The sequence below is a fragment of the Sturnira hondurensis genome, unplaced genomic scaffold (genome assembly GCF_014824575.4).
Source record: "Sturnira hondurensis isolate 20B ecotype Veracruz unplaced genomic scaffold, ASM1482457v3 Scaffold0013800, whole genome shotgun sequence".
NCBI classification, from domain to species: Eukaryota; Metazoa; Chordata; class Mammalia; order Chiroptera; family Phyllostomidae; genus Sturnira; species Sturnira hondurensis.
Genome location: NW_028086431.1, coordinates 521,378 through 541,025, shown reverse-complemented (window position 1 = coordinate 541,025; position 19,648 = coordinate 521,378). Strand labels below are relative to the sequence as shown.

At 39.9% G+C, this 19,648-nt stretch overlaps 1 protein-coding gene across 1 annotated transcript; it reads left to right on the top strand.

Annotated features, from left to right (window-relative positions):
* Positions 1-787: 787 nt before the first annotated feature.
* Positions 788-17,543, top strand: VGLL1 (vestigial like family member 1). Its single transcript, XM_037061988.1, has 4 exons — positions 788-989; positions 7,113-7,532; positions 9,368-9,424; positions 16,301-17,543. Exons 1-4 carry the CDS (start codon positions 788-790, stop codon positions 16,342-16,344), a joined length of 723 nt encoding a protein of 240 aa, XP_036917883.1. The 3' UTR covers positions 16,345-17,543.
* The last annotated feature ends 2,105 nt before the right edge of the window (positions 17,544-19,648 follow it).

Sequence of the window (19,648 nt, the reverse complement as noted above, 5' to 3'; positions counted from 1 at the left end):
TGTCTAGGAAGATCTATATGTAGTTCTGGGAGGAGGAAAGCACTTCCCCAGAAGGCAAGTTACTTTGTAATTTGGCCTCATTGTTACTTTTTAAAAAGATTTTATTTATTTTTAGAGAGAGGGGAAGGGAAGGTGAAAGAGAAGGAGAGAAATATCGGTGTGCGGTTGCCTCTCACATGCCCCCTACTGGGGACCTGGCCCACAACCCAGGCATGTGTCCTGGCTAGGAATCGAGCCGGCAACCCTTTGGTTTGCAGGCTGTGCTCAATCCACTGAGCTACACCAGCCAGGGCTCACTGTCGTTTAAAAAAAAAGATTTTATTTATTCATTTTTAGAGAGGGCAGAATGGAAGGAGAAAGAGGGAGAGAAACATTAGTGTTGTGCGATAGAAACATCTGATCAGTTGTGTCCTGCACGCCCCCAACTGAGAACCTGGCTCACCACCCAGGCATGTGCCCTGACCAGGAATTGAACCTGTGACCCTTCACTGAGTCACACTAGTTGGGGTCCTTTTGGTATTTTTTCCTGATGCTCTTCTAGTCATGTTGCCAGAAAATTCTTCTCATTTGTGAGGAAGGGCCCCTTTAATGCTTCGTAGAGCTCTGTCTTGTTTCCTGAACACTGATCAGACCACTCTCCTCAACTCATCTTCAGATCAGTACAACATGGTTATTAAGCTAACTGCTTGCCTTCAAGTATGCTGTTAACCGAACTATAGCCAAGCCACTTGTAAAAACAGTGCCAGTAATATTTCACATTTGATCTGCAGCAATCGCCTGTGTCACAATGGAAGAAACGAAGATGAGTGCTGCCCAGATGGAGAGGCCTGTAAAAACTGAGTGGAATTCCCGGTGTGTCATTTTCACCTATTTTCAAGGGGACACCAGCAGTGTAGTGGATGAACACTTCTCCAGAGCTCTGAGCAATATCAAGGAACCCCAGGAATTGAGACCCTTGCCCCAGAGTGAAGATGTGGTCCTAAGTAATGGTAAGCATGTTGGGAGGGTAGGAGGCTGGACTTCTCTATCAAGGCTGTCATTGAAAGACAGTTCTCTGATTTCTCTTAATGCACATAAACATATATGTATTTGCTGAAGGTAAATCACATTGTCTAGATCAGGGGTGTCAAGCTCATTTTCACTGGGGTCCACACCAGCCTCGTGGTTGCCTTCAAAGGGCCAAAATAATTTTAGGACTGTATAAATGGAACTACTCCTTAACTGTTAAGGAGTTGAAATTACATTCAGCCCTTTGAAGGCAACTGCAAGGCTGATGTGGCCCCTGTTGAAAATGAGTTTGACATCCCTGGTCTAGAGAGAAGCTGCCACCCATTTCTTAGAAGTTTAATGTGAAAATGGACACTGTTCAATCAAATTAGTTTACTTATTTCATTGTTTCCTTAATTGTGTAAAATGCTGGGTTCACTGCTCAATCCACAATAAGTGCACCATAACTATTTGCCATTATCACCATTATCAGTATTATTATTATAATTGTGATTACTATTACTACTATTGCTGGCCACACAGGGACAGGAACACCAAAGGATTCATTATATGAAAAAAGCATGTCCTATATAGGTACACCCAGCCTCCTCTCCACTAATAGTGGATGATCTGGTGGTCAGGGATAGGACCAGAGACAGGTAGGTAGAAGAACCTCACCACATACCTCTTCCCACCCTTAACAGGATCAGGGGTGTCTATTGCATTCATTATTTGGTAACTTTTAAAAATATATATTCTTACATCTCAAAACAATTATCTCAAGAGCTATGTCAAAGTGTCCTCATTAAAATATCTAGGTTTAAAGAAAGCCACAGAGATTAAGCTGGCCAGGGCTGCTGTGTGACTTTAATGGACCCTAGACACTTTGCCTTTATAGGCCCATTCCTCATAAAGATACAAAAAAGGACATTTTGTGACGGCATTGGCATAAAAACAAACATAATCCAGGCTGCATTCATCTTATACATTCATTATCATTATTATATTCATTTTCTTTCAATTTTAAAAGCAGTTAAAACATTTTCATGGTCTCCTAAGAGTATTTATGGGCTTTAGGCACTGTGCCTGCTGTGCCTAATAGAGAAGTCATCCTTCCAGCTGGATGTGAATTGATGAGGATCTTCATAACCTTTTGAAGTTTGGAAATAGACCAGGGTCTTATTGATTTTTAAGAGCTTTTTATTGAAGTTGCTGAGCACACATGTTGAATGTTTTGCTCGCACTGAAGGATGTATATGCCTCCAAGTGGGACACTTCATGCAAAGTGGCCAGCTATGGCCTCTGCCTGCAGGGGAAGAGCTCACCTTTTTTTTCAGATGCCATGACTTTGGATTTACTCTTTGACTTTGAACAAGAAGTTGATATATATATCTGATGTACTCACCTTTGCAAAATTTACTTCTCTCCAAGAGATTCCTTTTCCAGTCAGGTGATGTGATTTTCTTAGAAAATCATGTGAGTTAAGTAAACATGTGGAAGGGGGTGTGGTAGTAGCACACACTAAAGGAAATGCTGTAGAAGATCTTGTTGTTAACACGGCAACAAGGAGAGGTGGGGAGGAGGTGGGGAGTGGGTGGAGAGGTGGGGAGGAGGTGGGGAGTGGGTGGAGAGGTGGGGAGGTGATGTTCAAGAGTGTTCTGAGTACTTCACATCAGGAGAGGGAATGATTGATCTTGAGACATTTGGGGAATTTATATATGGAAAGTGGGATTCAGAGGATCTATCTGGCTCCTGAGAAGGGACAAAACCCCAGGCTCTTCAAGCACAGATAAGTCTGCTAACTTTGGTTGTTTGGATCAAAGATTGGCTCAAAAATTATTCATTCATAAAAATTAAAAACTCCTTCTTTTAAAGTAAGGAAATTTAAAGTAAGTAAACTTCCTTATTTTAAAAGAACATTCTAAGCATGAAAATAATGTGTTAATTTTTGAAGATTTTAGAAAACATGGGTAAACAATCAGGACACAAAACCACATGGGCTATGCACACATACTAAGTTTTACAACAAAACATTATTTTGGGAAAAATGGGTTGTAACTTTTTAATAATTGACAATAGTTGTATATCTCTCTCCATGCCATTACATATTCTGCTACAACATCATTTTAGTAACTCAAGAGTATCTTTGTTAGAGATACTAAATCTTAGACATTTAGATTATTGCCAATCTTTCACTGTATTATAAATGCCACTTTGAATCTTGTAGCTAAATTTTTACATGCATCATTCTTTTTTTTAATGCATCATTGATAATATCCTTAAAATAAATTGCTATCAGTGCAATGACTGGGTCAAAGTGTATGCACAAATTTTAGAGTTTTGATATGTACTGATAAATTGCTCCCCAGAAATGTTATGCCCACCTGCCACCCCTCCAACCCCAGTAGTGTGGGAAAGTGCCCAGCACTCTGTACTCTTTGAAATGTTGGGGAGCCATATGCAGTGAGAACATGAGGTTTGGAATCAGACAGCTTTACCATTGCTAACTCTGTGGCCTTAGGCAAATTACTTTAACTTGTCTGAGTCTGTATTTTTCTCATCTGGGTTGCTGTGAGGATCACATAAGACCATGTATGCAGAGTGTTAATCAAAGAGTTTTCTCCATAGTAAGTGCCCAATAAACAAAAGCTGTTCTAGATTTATAGTTGTTCCTTCCCATCTCTGATGTATTCTTACCTGGAAATGGACACATACTGATCACAGGCTTCTGAAATATCTCTCTTTTAACAGTTTGCTTCTTTATTTCTTTTTAAAAAATATTTCAATTTTTGGTTATATTTTGCGTGCTCGTTTGTTTTGTTGTTTATATTCCTGTTAAAGGTGAGATCATATGGTATTTGACTTTCACCACCTGGCTTATTTCACTACATAACTAAATACATTGAAACAGAGAACAGGCTGACAGTGACCAGAGGGGAGAGGGGAGGGAATTTCAGGGAAAAATGGGAAGGGTTTACAGGAACAAGTATAAAGGACACATGGACAAAAACTAAGGGGGATGGAAATGGAAGGAAGGTGGGAAGCACTGGGGGGTGGGCTGGGACCGTACTTGAACAACAATTAAAATAAATAAATTTAAAAAATTAAAATTTCAATTTATTATGTTTTACAGTTGTCCTAATTTTCCCCCTTTGCCCCCCTCCATTCAGCCTGCATTCCACTTCCATTGTCAATCCCCACACCATTATTCATGTCCATGGTGCCTTCATACCTGTTCCTGGACTAATAATCCTTTCATGAAATATCTTTTATAGGAAGTATCTACTTGATCCTCCACATCAGCCCTGAAGTGCTGCTGCTATGGGCTTTTCTGCTTACTTTTCCCCCTCCCTTCTTGCCAATGGGTGACTGAGGGCAGGGAAGACCCTCTGGCCTCATACATTACCATTTTGTTTTTCCTGGGTTAATTACACAGACTGTTGCAGACTAGGAAAGAAACCTATGCATGTGAGCTCAAACTGGGTTTATAAGCCAAAACAATGATTAATAAAAATACCAGCAAAAGCTATTACTTACTAAGTGCCTATTATGTACCAGATACTGTGCCAAGTCCTTTACATAGATTATCTCATTAAATTTCACAACGGTCCTGTAAGGCTCAGAAGTGGTAGGTGGTGTGTTCAGTGTCACACAGCTAGGAAGAAGCAGAGCTGGGATTAGACTCCCACCCAGTCTGACATCAAAATCTGTGCTCTTAACCACACTTTGCATGCTGCTCTCCTCAGTGTAGATCTAGTGAGGAAGTATTGTGTGTATGCATGTGTTTCAGAGTGGGTACATGTTTGCATGTGCATGTGCACATGTGTGCATAAGCACACATATGCATATGTGAGTACATGCATACATGTGTGCATTCATTATAATAATATTTAGTCAGGGCCTACTATGGGCCAGGCACTGTGCAAGTTCCTGAAGATATGGTGGTGAACACAAGAAAAATGATTTTAGTCCTCTCAAAGTTTTTTGGCTAGTGGGGAAGGCCAATAGTGAATGAATGAATGAATGGGTGAATGAATAAATGCAGAAATTACAGATTAGGACTATTGCTGTGAAGGAAATAAACAGAGCAAAGTCACAGATAGCAGCAGGATAACAAACTTTAGATTGCAGGTTCAGGGAGATCCTTTCTGAGGAGGTAACATTTAAGTTTGTGTATAGAAACTAGTTTGGAATAGGGGAGAAAGGCTACCATGCAAGAATAGAGTCCTCTTGGGTGGAAAGAAAGTCTTTAACACCTAGAAATGCTTTCTAGAGGGTTCTGGGGTTCTCAAAAGTGTATATAGGCAGGTGTGGGAAGTGTCTCTGTGTTTTCTTAGGAAGCAGGAGCATAGCTTGCCAGTTTTACCCTAAAGGGAGAGAGTAGAAAATGGATGCTAGCACTCTCTGAACAGGATCTAGTCTTAAGACCAGAGACCTCAGGAATTCTACAGGCATAGATGGGACTAAGAGGCAGGGTCTTTGTGTTCAGAGTTGGAGTATATGGAATGGAATCTTATATTCCTGTTGAAAGAAAAATTCAGCCTCCTCCAAGTATCCCAGATCCAAAGTGTTTCTTACCTGTTCTACATTCATTCATGTAGTTTGAGGTTTGAGAAGGGAGCAGAGTCTTTCCTGGGGCTCCCTGTCTCATCTCCAGAGGTAACTAAGAGGGAAGACTTGTATAAGAAAGTCACCAGGGCCACTTCTAGTAGCAGCGGCAACCTTGAACCAGTCCAGGCTGTGGTTTAGGATACCTTCATTAGTTTACAGAATGGATGGGTATGGTTGCTGGAGCAGTTGGCCCAAGAATCCTGATAAAGGGTGGCCTGCCACAATTCAGGATCTCTACTCCATGGGACACCAACACTGAAGCCTGGTATGGAAAGGTGGCTTTTAAAAGGCCACTCAAGGCCCACTTTTGAGTTGCTGTGAACTTGGGAATGGAACAGTGTGTGCCTCCCCTCAGGCTCCCATCCAAACTTCTCTAGTGCACTCAGTGACCAAATGGGACCTTGGTCAGTGGCACACCACACACTCTCCTTAACATTTCTGGAAGGGAAGGAGTTCAAAGAAATACTGAAAACACATAAGGACCCTGCATACAGTGCCTAGGTCATAAGTACAAGATCAGTAAGGCCAGTTCAGATGGAAACTGCCCAGTTGTTGAGGCAACACATTGTTTCTAATTTGTGCTGAGGACATGCAGTACCCTCACTGAATATGAAACACAGACAATGGTTATACTTAGTCAGCTTAATCACTTTATTTGTGCTATACAGTGTCCTGAATTGCTACTGGTCAGCAGATATCAGTTTTCAAAAATAGCATTTATCCCCAGGAACAAATCTTAATATATATTTCCTTGCCCTTGATTTCATTAAAAGAGGCCAACCATCACCTGTTGCTCAATGTAAACAATGTGAAATGTTGGGCAGAATGTCTGTGCCATGTAAGTTAGGGCTTTTTATGCTCTCTGGATATTATGATGACTGTGTGACAGTTTAAAAACCCTTTCTATATTTTTCTTTTTAAAAGATTTTATTAATTTTGCTTTTAGAGACAGGAGGGGAGAGAGAAAGAGAGCAGCAATATGCAAGAGATACATCAATTGCTTGCCTCTTGCATACACCCAACTGGGGACCTGGCCTACAACCCAGGCATGTGTCCTGACTGGGAATCAAACCATCAACCCACTGGTTCCTTTTAGTTTGCAGGCCAGCACTCAATCCACCGAGCCACACCAGCCAGAGCTATACTTTTCAAATAAAAAAATATATAGCCCTGGCTGGTGTAGCTCAGTGGATTGAGCACGAGCCTGCGAACCAGAGGATCAAGGGTCGATTCCCAGTCAGGGCACATGCCTGGGTTGCAGGCTGGTTCCCTCCAGGCCAACTCCCAGCAGGGGACGCACGAAAGGCAACCATACATTGATGTTTCTCTCCCTCTCTTCTTCCCCTCTAAAGATGAATAAATAAATAAATAAATAAATAAATAAATAAATAATCTAAAAAAATATATAGTAAGTATTAACCAGAAAAAATTAAGTTACTTCCATTTTGACAATAATAAACATCTAACACATGTTCTAAATCTTTCCTTCCTAGATGGATATCTCCAAATTGGAGATGATTTGAACACATCTCCAAATGAGTGGTGTTTCTCTTCTGAATGGACAAAGCCACAGCCAGAAGTATCTTTTGCAAATGATGCTGACAACTGCAGCATGAATGGGTTTCAGCCCATGGCTATGACTCAATACCCTCAGCCCCTGACTGGGAGTCCCTCTGTTGAGCCGGGCCAGCTGTTTCATTTCTCTACTCCAGCCAGCACCAGCTCCCCAGAGCCTGAATACCCTCATGTGTTCTCTGGGCACCTAGCTTCACAGGCCCAGCCTGATGGGGAATACGAGTCACTCCTAGATTTTCCCCATCAAGAGAGATGTGTAGCCCTTCCTCAGCAATCTGCCATGTGGGAGAATTGCAGCTCTGGGCAGGCAACCAGAAGCACAGGATCTCCCTTCAACCAGCCTTTCAACTCAGGCCACTGTAAGTAAATCCCTCCAGATACTTGGAGGCTTGCCTCTCATTCGTTAGGGTTGAGAGTGAGTTGGCATGAGGTGGGGTATCAAGACTAATTGCTGCCAGTCTGGACATGAGGCTTCTGAGGGACAGAATGTTCTGCTTAAATGTTCTCTATATCTTCACTAGGCTTCACTGACATTGACAGTTTAATAAATCAAGGGTTACATAGAGAGCCAGCCAGATGAACCTGGCTGACAATATTCACCCAGTCTGTTGATTTGGACTTATCCTAGAAAAATGATGGGCTGCTGCCTAAAATCGTGGGGTTTACATTCACCTCACTGTAAACCACCAAATAATCCATTTGTAAAACCAAACTATGGAATACCTACAAGCTCAAACTCTATCCTCCAGACAGGCTGGCAACTTGCTGTGATGCCAGGCTCCTGGGCAAAAACAAGGGTAATCTATACTAGCCATCAGCTCCACACATTAAAGCTCAAAGAAATTGCAGAGGCCTGGAGAAATTGCAGCCCCATTGCTGCCTGGAGACTGTCACAGTGCCTGGCTGTATGTGGCTCACGCTTGTGCACTGGGCTCCTCTTGCTCAGTTTCTCTTGGGTTCCCATTCCCTGATCATTACCCCTCCCACTGAACTAAAATACTTCTTCATTTACTCACTCAGCAACTATTTAATTAGTGCCTACTACATGAAAAATACCCATTAAAAAACCCAGGACTCTGTTCTTTGTAAAAGGATAGAGGAAGATCTGGCCTGAAGTGTACTTTCACAAAAAAACAAACAAAGAAACAAACAAACCCCCCCAAACCCCAAAACAAAAACCCAACACATTGTACCACAAGATTTGCCTTTTACATGAAATACTGGGAATTATATATATTTTATAGTTTCATCAAGCCAAGTCTGAATCCTCTGCATTCCACACTCTAAGTGAATTTTCTTTTATACCTCCCTAGTTGATACTTATCTGGGGTTCTAGTGTCCCATTTCTGAGAGAAATTGGTAGAAGCTACCTTTACTCTGAACTAAGTATATTGTACACAAAAGATTTATTCAGCATAGCCTCCATAAGTCAAGCACTGTGTTCTATCCTAATGTTGAAACAAATTTTCCATTAAAATACCAGTCCATCATTTCCAGAGTTTGATTAGTAATGTACTTAAAAAGAGTAAATTATTAAAATGTCATGCTTGGGAAACACGAAAATTTGTACCATGTACTCTTTGTGAAACATCTGTTCCTACTGTATTTAGAAGGAAAATTTGGCCAACTGTGTTTTTGTATATGCCTGTGCATATACACAGCAGAGCTCTGTTTGAACAGGTGGTTAGAGTGCAGATGGCACAAATTATTGCCTCACAAACATAACTCTATACAGTTTAAATCCAATTCATCAAATACTTAGTGTCCATCTACTATATGCAAGGCACATCATGGTAAAACTATAATGCAGGCATTATTCTAGTCCCCTAGCCTCCAGGTACATTTTTATTTTTAAATACATTTTTAAAGGTGTATCACTAAAATCTTGACTGTCACAAACTCTTCACACTTTTCTACTAATGTTTACACTAGTTGAATTATTTAGTGCCTGATGGCTCCTGATCTGTTGAAGAAGTTAGAAACCCTTAATCAGAAACATTGCCTAGAAGAAGATGCGAACAAGGCCCAGGGGACCTTAAAAACAGAAAGTTCTGTGTTTTTGTAACATCTAAGAAAAAATATGCTAGGTGCCCATAAACTGAGGGGCAAGTGATTTGGGAGACCTGGAGTAAAACTGGGCACTTTCTATCCCAGTCCTATAGATTTCATTTTCAATCATGTTTTTCTTTTCTAGGTAATAACTATTTTCCTCCAGCTCATGGACCTGCAAGTGTCAGCCTTGCCAGCGACAGCCTTGCACATGAAAGTAAGTATATATTCTGCTTTTGATAGTGTGTCTCTACATCTTGAGAACAAACTGGAGGAAAAGCTTATAATATAATACCAGGATCTCTAACAACTGAAAAGACCCTCATTTCTATTATTTAGTATTTTCATAGTTTGAATTTGTTTCATCCGAGTCTCAAAGATCCTATGCACTTGGTAACTTATAAAATCCTTGAGAGTTTTTTAATTTTGACATAAAATCGACTTTATCGAGTTTTTAAAAAAAATCGGAGCTGTATTTAACTGAGGTGATTCAGAAAAATGAACAAGTTGCAAACAGGTGAAAAGACTTACCTTAAGATCACAGCAGACAGCAGAGGTATAATCTCTCTGCTCTCACAGTATCATAATATCAAAATCATAAATTACAATAAGCATAAACATCAAAAATAATTCCAACTTAAATCAAGTATACAACAGTGAAAAGTAGCAACTGGTAAGATTATTTTACTGTGTATGGGTTCACTGTATATCTGTGGCCAGCATACTATCCTAAAATAGGGAGGGATGCAGAAGGCTTGGAAAGCATGCATAGGAGCAATGTTACCTTGGGAAAGGGGTAGGTAATAAGCTTTCCATGTGGAGAATAATGGAGGGGAGGTGGCCATCTTACCACTGTCGTTCTGGGCAGAGGGAGGCAGCAAAGTGAGGTGACCGGAAAGAAGGTGACTTCTTAGGGCTTTAAACAAAAAGACTAGGAAAACCCAGCAAGGCCCATGCATGCTCTTAAGCCAGTCTCCCAGTCTCACTTGATGGTGAGAACTACAGGTGAAGATAGTGAAACGCACAGACTCTGAGACCTTACTTCCTGTTTTGGTAGATTTGGCAAAGGACTCAGTTGCCTCTGTATGTTTGATTCTTTACATGTTTTGTATTAATCTAATTTCAAAGTGGATTGAATAAACCTCTTGGGAGGAATTTTGGTAGTTTTGAAAGATTTTCTACCTGAGGTCTCAGGTAAGTATTTGTCAAAAGAAGGAAGGCAGAATCTCCTCCTATTCTTCCAATATGGCCTAGTCCCCTCATGTGGGCTGTCAGTTACCTATGATGTAGTGACCATGTACAGCAGGAAACCAATCAGCCAGAAGGGTAGTTAGAGAGATTTTCTTTTTTTTCTTTTCTAAAGAGTTAGAGAAATATCAATGTGTGTTTGTCTCTCCCTACAGGAGACCTGGCCTACAACCCAGGCATGTGCCCGAACTGGGAACCGAACCAGCAACCCCTTGGTTCACAGCCCATGCTTAATCCACTGAGTTACACCAGCCAGGGTGAGAGAGATTTTCTTGAGGTGATTCCCAAAAACTTCGGTGCCAAAATTTTTAGAAAATTTGATTTTTTTCATTTATAGAACTAGAAACTGAATGTATATTGCTTCAATGCCTATAGATAATAAGAATATTGATATTGCTATTTGCCAGAGTGTGTGTATATGTGTGTATACATCTCTCTCTATATATATAATATATAATATATTTGTATATATAATGGATTTTATTCATATAATATATATGAATAAAACTGTCTTGGTCCCTCCCTTCATAGAGTTAATAATCTAATGGGGAAGGCAAAGCCCCCTCTCCCCAAGAAAAAGGGAAAAAGCAAAATTTTTACATGTTATGATTAAGTGCTATGAAGGAAACATACAAGGTGTTGCAATAGGGAAAGATGGGTGCCAACTTTGAATAAGGTGGTCAAAGGAAGCTTCTTGGAGGAAATGACATGTAAGCAGGGGCCCCCAAAAAAGTGGGAGAGCCAGTCTTAGGGAGAGTTAGGGTAGAGCTAAAAGGAGATGAAGAAAGCTACCCCATGCAAAGGCCCAGAAATGTGTTAGGAATGGGAGGAAGGTCACTGTGGCCAGAGAGTAGTGGGCAAGGGAAAGTGGCACAAGACTATGTTGGAGAGGTAGACATGGGCCAGGTGACAGAGAATCTTTTGGATAATGTTGGGAGTTTGAATTTCATATTCTAAGTGACTTGGTGAACCCTGGGAGACCCTTATTAAGTTCACTGTGGATTTAATAAGGTCACATAAACTGAGTAGATTGGAGAAAGACAAGAATGAAAACAAAGAGATCAGTTTGGAGGCAAGAAGCATGAAAATATAACAGCCCGGACTAGGTAGCGTAAGTGGAGAAAGAAGTATATGTATTTGATATCTATTTGGGAGGTTTAGCTCTTAGGATTTGCCTAATACTCTGGATTGGTTTCGGGTCTTTTACCTCCTTGGCTAGGTTTATTTCTAATTACTTTATTTTTCTTGTTGCTGTACCAAATGGGAATTTTTTTCCTGATTTCTGTCCCTGATATTTCATTGTTGCTGTACAAAAATGCCTTTGATTTCTGAATATTGACTTTGTATCCCCCTGTTGTGCCAAATTAATTTATTAGGTTGAGCAGTTTTTTGGTGGAGTCTATAGGGTTTTCTATGTACACTCTCATGTCATCTGCAAACAATGACAGTTTTCCTTCCACCTTTCCAGTTTGAATGCCTTTTATTTCTTTTTTTATCTGATATCTCTGGCTAGGACTTCCAATACTATGTTGAATAGAAGTGGTGAAAGCAGACATTCTTGTCATGTTCCTGATCTTAGTGGGAAAGCTTTTAGTTTTTGCTCATTGAGTATGGTGTTGGCTGTAGGTCTCTCATATATGATCTTTATCATGTTGAGGAATGCTCCCTCTATTCCAGCTTTGCTGAGTGTTTGTATCATAAATGGGTGCTGTACCTTATCAAATTCTCTTTTCATATTTATTGATATTATCATGTGATTTTTGTCTTCCATTTGTTTATGTGACATATTACATTGCATTGATTTGTGAATATTGTATCATCCTTGCATCTCTGGGATGAATCCCACTTGGTCATGGTGTGTGATCCTTTTAATGTATTAAAGAATGCAGTTTGCCAATATTTTGTTGAGTATTTTAGTGTCTATGTTCATCTGTGATATTGGCCTGTAGTTTTCTTTTTTTCTCGTGTGTTTGGTTTTGAGATTAGGATGATGCTGGCATCATAACAGGAGTTCAGGAGTCTTCCTTCCTCTTGGATTTTTTGGAGTAGTTTGAGGAGAATAGGGGTTAGCTCTTTCTTAAATGGTTTGTAAAATTCTCCTGTGAAAGTGTCCAGTCCAGGTCTTTTGTGTGTCAAGAGATTTTATTTTTTTGATTACTGCTTTGATTTCATCAGCTGTTATCAGTCTGTTCAGGCTTTGTGCTTCTTGATTCAGTTTTGGAAGATTACTTGTTTCTCAAAATGTGTCCATTTCACCCACGTTGTCAAATTTCTTGGCATAGAGTTGTTCATAGTAATTTCTTACTATCCTTTGTATTTCTGTGGTATCAGTTATAATTTCTCCTTTTTCATTTCTGAATATATTTATTTGGGTCCTCTCCCTTTTTTTCCTTGATGAGCCTGATTAAAGGCTTGTCAATTTTGTTTATCTTTTCAAAGAATCAGCTCCTGGATTTATTGATTCTTTGAATTGTTCTTTTAGTCTCCACGTCTTTTAATTCTGCTCTGATCTTGATTATTTCCTTCCTTCTACTCACTACAGTTTTTGTTTATTGGTGCTCCTCCAGTTCTTGTAGATGTAGGGTTAGGTTGTTTATTTGAAAATTTTCTATCTTTTCTAAGTAGGTCTGTATCACTGTGAACTTCCCTCTCAGGACTGCCTTTGCTGTGTCCCATAGGTTTTGGGCTGTTGTATGTTCATTTTCATTTGTTTCCAGAAACTTTTTGATTTCTTCCTTGATATCATTGTTAATCCACTTATTGTTTAATAATGAATTATTCAGAGTGCATGAAGTTGAATGTTTTTGGTTTCGTTTCCTTGAGGTTGGTTTCTAGTTTCAAACCCTTGTAGTTGGAGAAAATGCTTGATATGATTTCAATTTTCTTGAATTTGTTGAGGCTTGTGTTGTGTCCTGTCATATGACTTACCTTTGAAAATGTTCCATGTACACTTGAAAAGAATGTGCATTTTGCTTCTTTTGTGTGAAAGCCTCTCTCTATATATCAATTAAGTCCATTTGATCTAGTGTGTCATTCAGTGCCACAATATCCTTGTTGATACTTTGTTTGGAAGATCTGTCCATTTTTGACAGTGGTGTGTTAAAATCCCCAACAATAATTGTGTTGCTGTCAATGTGTTTCTTGAAGTCCTCTAAGATTTTCTTTATATATTTTGGTGCTCCTATGTTGAGTGAATATATGTTTACAATGTTTATATCTTCTTGATGGACTCTTCCCTTGAGTGTTGTGAAATGTCCTTCTGTGTCTCTTTTTATGGCCTTTGTTTTGAAATCTATTTTGTCTTCTGCAAGTATTCCTACCCTGTCTTTTTTTCCTGTCCATTTTCTTGGAACATTTTTTTTTTCCAACCCTTCACTTTAAGTCTGTGTAGATGTTTTTTTCTGAGGTGGGTCTCTTGTAGGCAGATTTTTAGCTTCTCTTTTTTAAAAAATATTTTATTTTTTTATTTTTTAGACAGAGGAGAAGGGAGGGAGAAAGAGAGGGAGAGAAACATCAGTGTGTGGTTACCTCTCACGCCCCTCCTAGGGGGACCTGGCCCACAACCCAGGCATGTGCCCTAGACTGGGAATCAAACTGGCAAGCCTTTGGTTCATAGGCTGGCACTCAATCCACTGAGCCATACCAGGCAGGGCTTTAGCTGCTCTTTTATTTTTTTCCTTGTGGGGCATGCTTTTGTTTATTAGTTTAGTTTTACATGGTTTTGTTTGGAAGGAAGGGTTGTCCCCCACCCCCGAACCCCACCCCAAGTCTTTGTCATTTTACTCACCTCTCCCAAACTGGCCCAGTCCATCCCCTCTCTAGAGGGATCAACTTCTGAAAGTTGGAGGCCAAAGGCTGCCCAGGCAAGTAGCCACTTCAGAGGTAGAACTGTGGCTTCTAGCCATGGCACTGAAGGCGAAAAATTTATACCTCGGGACTGTAAGATTCCTGAAATGATAAGGGGCATAATCTGGACTCCGTCCTTTAATATGAATAGGAAAAGGGTACTGAGGGTGACTATCATCCCCACCTATCCTCTCTCTTTCTCTTCTCCCCACAGAGCCCCCATGTCCATTCCACAGTCTGATTTACTAACAGAGTCGGGTGGAATAGGCGAGGGGGTAAAGCCACTGATTGCAATTACTGTAACCTGCTAATTCAAAAAGATGTATTTACATATGGTTTGCATGTACTCGTGGAAGTGCGCAATAAGTGTGCTCCTCCTCTAACAAGGTACCCACACCCACCGGCCGCTCTGTGCTCTAGGCCCAGAGCCCCCACCACCTTATCTACTGAAATTTACTCCCCTTTTGGCTTCCTAAACCTGAGAAATTTGACATCGTACCTATGCATCCCAAAGATTCTGCTTTTTTAAAATGCAAATTGGCCAAGCCTTTTCATTTTTGCTGAAAGGTACCTATAAATGATGTTAACATAATCTAATTAAATAACTATTTTTGGAGGGAGGGCTTTTTAAAAGGCAAATATTAGAACTGATTTATATGGTAATGGGAAAGCTCCAACCAAAATGAAGAGTTTGGCTCTGACTGCTGTGGCTCAGTGGGCCAGGCATCATTCAGCAAAGTCAAAGGTTGTTGGTTCAGTTCCTGGTCAGGGCACATGCCTGGGTTTCTGGCCTGGTCCCCTGATGGGGCATGTGTGAGAGGTGGCTGATCAATGTTTCTCTCTCACATCAATGCTTTTCTCCCTCTCTTCCCCTCTCTAAAATAAATAAATAAAATCTTTAAAAAATATGAAGGGGGATGAGGATAACTTCATGGGTAAAGTCATTGAGAACATGGAAGGGACATATGGAAGTGTTGACATTTGCTAGGAAGAAGGGACATTCTACTGTTGCAAGCATACAAAAGAAAAACAAGGACACAAGCGCAAATAGACTTGTTTGTGGGGAGTCTACAGAGTACTAATCAAATGATTTCTATTTCCTCAGTGGACTATGGGGCAAGATCATAAGCTGAGAGTGGGAATGTGTGCTATTGAAGAAGGTGGAAAAGTATGAAAAAGTCCTCTTGAGCATTGGGAACGCAAGCCTGCTCATAGACAAATATGAGCAGGATTTCTTAGTGCTGATCTCAAGTCTTAGATCATGAGTTTCAAGTGGAAAATGTCAGCTGGGTTGTGTGATTTTCATCAGTGGTACTAGGTTAGTGTAATACACAGAGAAGGTCAATGGTAAGGCTTAAACAGGGTTGATGTTTTACCAAGTGAGCATGATGAATGAGGGAAAAGGAAAGGAGCTGAGTATTTGTAAGTGAGATATTATCACAAGGGATCATGGTATCTAAGCTACAATAAGAAAGAAACAGAGACAGATGGAGGGTGGTGTGCCATGGAGGTTGATGGGATGAATTGAGGATTAGATTATGTTAAAGTGCAGAAATAAGACTACTTAAGTCAATGACATAGGAGGTGATGGTTGAACAGTGGATGTTTGACATTGAGATGACAAGGGTGTCACCTGGGTAGGTGATTTCAAAGTCTAGCATGTGACTATGGGAATGTTTGGCTGAGGTAGAGTGAAGTAAAAGGTCACTAGGAGATGAGAATAACAGGAATTACAGAAGTGAAGCAAAATAAAAACCAATACCTACTTACAATGGAGGTGCTATTTACATTCTGTTCACAGATGAGAAAATAAGGTAGGTGTCATTAGTATTTCCATGTAATATATGGAAAAATTGGGGTTCAGATAGGCTAGGTAACTTGTCTAAGGTCACACAGCTAGGCAGTGGTGAAGTTAGGGTTCACACCTGGGCTCCTTGACCCCCAAAGCCAGCTTCTTCTCATCATGCTTATCTTTTTTTTTCAGAAAGCCAGTCTTCAGAGAGAAGAAAAGATATGTTCTTTTATTGAACTTCAGTTTGAAGAAGAGAATTTCTACTCATGATTTTCTGCTGTGAATCTATAGAATCTGAAGACATCGCCATCATTTTCTCTTTTCACCACTAAAGAGCACCAAGTCTGGAGCAAGTTTCTGTCCTCCCTAACACTGAATACTTCTCTTTGTTGGTGCCTGTGCCCTATGGCAGGGGTTTTCAAACTTGTTAAGTGAACCTCTAACGTATAAAATCATTAGAAAAGCTGTTCAGGGATGGGGAGCATGGAGGCCCAGCAGCTTGCTCATCCCACCCTGCCTCTACACACACTGCTCTCCTACTTAGAAATCATAGTCCCCTTACTCTCCACAAACAGGGTCTTTCAAACCAAGACTGACTGTGAGGGATCCTCTGAGGTTGTCCCACTTTTCCAATTGAATAGAGATACAGGACCAGCCTGAAGCTTTCTAACCTTAACCAGATTGTGACCAGCTTTACTCCTGCCTTTACCAAAATCAAAATGAAAATGGGGTGGGCAAGATCCATTGAGAATAGTTTGAGGCTGGACATTTTCTGTATCCTCAGAGTCTGAAAGGAGGCTGTAAAGGTCTCAGGCTTGTCCTGATAAATAAAATACTTTTTACTTGGAAAATTTGATTTTTCAATTCTAAGAAAGTGACTTCAACTAGAATTGCTGAGAAATTAAGGGACTAACTTATTGAAAGTTAGTAAATTAGTTAGTTAGCGAACTGCCTCATTCCAAACTGGACCTAGAGTAAGTTCTGTATCCAGAGTGTTTCTTAGCTGCAGTTCCATGTGTTCCTGTCTGCTCTCACTCTGAGGATGGGGACTCGTACACACCATTGGTATTCATCTGGACCTTAGGAGCACCTTGCAGCCTTCCACAGGGGCAACCTGTCTTCCATGAGCAACATAACCTTTCCTTTAACTCTTTCATTGTTAGTAAAATCTTGGAAAATTAACTTTCTTTTCAGTACAGAACCATCAGGACCACCCATGTAGATAACCCACTGTATCTTAGATGAACTAGAGGTGGCAAAAGGCATGACTTGTCCAAGACATAGCAATAGAACCTCCCTGCAGATTGTTTCAGATGAAAAGACAAATTTTTCCAAACTCATTCATTTCTCTAACCTAGTAGACAGCCTTGTGTCCACTGTGAGCTTAGTACTTACCACATGACAACCCTGGAAGCCCCTGCTGTCAATATTGCCCCATTCATACCCTACTTGTTGTTGTGTAACAGCTGACAGAGTGAATAATAAAACTTCAGTTTTGTGGATTATGTTATACTTAATCCTAAATTGTTTTACATTCATGACCTTTTGCAAAGTTTCTAATAACCCTGGAATTGGCGTTATTATTGTCACATAATACATGTGGATATTGAGACTCAGAGTTGGTAAATAGCCTCCCAAGATCACATAGCCAGGGGCAGGGCTAGTGCTGAAACTATGTCTCTGACCTCAGAGCTCTTTTCTCTACCATAGTACTTATCAACATCAGGGTGACTCTTAGATATTTTTTCTCTCATCTACTATGCAAATAAAGACCACAGGTCTTGTGTGAGCGAACTGATGACTTTGTTAGTAATGCAGTATTTCTTTGATGTCAAAAACAGTTTTTCCAGTGTGTTATATGTTTCTTAGATTAGTAAAAAAAATTACATAGTATATTTTCTCTCAAAGTTATTTACCTTCAAATGTCAGGGTCTAGTTGGGAAAACTCAAGATGGAGGCTGATTCTAGTGCTTGTGACACATAATGTATACAAGTGCGTGCTTATCTTGAGTTAACATGTACCTTCAGAATTGAGCTCCTAATATGATACTTAGGGGAAAGAAGTCATTCCGAGAGAGCCAGCATCTTATGTAGACTGGGTAAAATGATAACATATCCCTGAAAATCCCTCAGTTTGGATATACTTGAATAAAGCTGGAAGAAGTAATTAATTATTCCCTTTTGATAAACAGGGAAGAAAGGGCCTCTGGTCTCTGAAAAACCCTGCTTTGACACATAGGTAAATTCCTGCCCAGATCAACCCCTACTTAAAACCTCAGACTTAGATTTCTGGTTTTCTACATCTATTCTTTTTTCCCTTTCCCACCTTATGTCCAACAGGCTAATTTGTAAAGCATTTCTTTGACTCACTTTGGCATTTTACTCTTGCATTTAAAAGTGCACACAAGATGTGTGCCACACTTCACACACAAAAGTTGTGCTGTTGGCCCCTGTGTGTTTGCATGACTTCATCTATACACATAGTAATAATCTTATGAGATTCTAGTTGAAACGGCACATGGAATTAGCAGACTGATCAAGGTTTGAAACAGGAAAGTTGGGGCCCAATAAAGCTAGTGACCATAAACCTCATTTACATTTTTCTCTACAGTTTTGAGAAATTGGGCAGTGGCTTGATAGACTCTGGCTCACCAGTTGCTGCCCACCCCCAACACCCCACCTCCTACCCCCACCCCTACCAATGCATACCCATTCCTGAACTTTACTATATGGAAGAATGAGAATTGCTTTACATGGGCTGTAAAGTCACATGAAGAATTCCTGTCCTGAAAAAGCAAAAAAAAAGTGACAATTTCCTTTTACTGGTAAGCAAAGACTGTCTTTTTAGAATTCCAGATAATTGTTTGCACATCCAATTGAGACCTATGTTTATGCATTTCCATTCTAAAAATCAGTATCATGTGTAACACTGAAAATAAAATCACCCCTTCACAAAAAAATGCTAACCAGAATATAAGAGTTATCTTACTGCCACACAAACAATAACCTCTGCCTTTTTCATAACTGTTTCCCTGGCTTGACATAATTACTGGAAAATAATTTTGTAAACCATTTATTTTTTCAAAATGTTTAGTAATAATGCACTGGTCCATTTCAATTCCTTTAATGCATGAGATTTTAAGATAATATGTCACTGAATTTTTATAAATTAGTGATTATTATAGAAATGAACAAGTTAAAGCATTTCCATGAAAATTACAATTTTATCACCATTTCCTTATATATTTAAGACTAAATTAAGTCTCAAAGATCTTCTGAAAGAGAAGTTTGGTTATTTTTTCTTCATTTTAGTGATTCTGCATGCCTGGAAGCAAGTTGAGTCTATTTGCAGCAGTTAGTTGCTTTTTAGGTGAAAACTCTTCCTCCACTAATCTTTCAAAATAAGAAGCAATTTCTTAAATTAAAGAGAGGGAGAGAAACATCAATGTGCGGTTGCCTTTCACTCGCTCTCCACTGGGGACTCAGCCTGAAACCAAGGCGTGTGCCTATCTGGGAATCGAACCAGAGACCCTTTAGTTT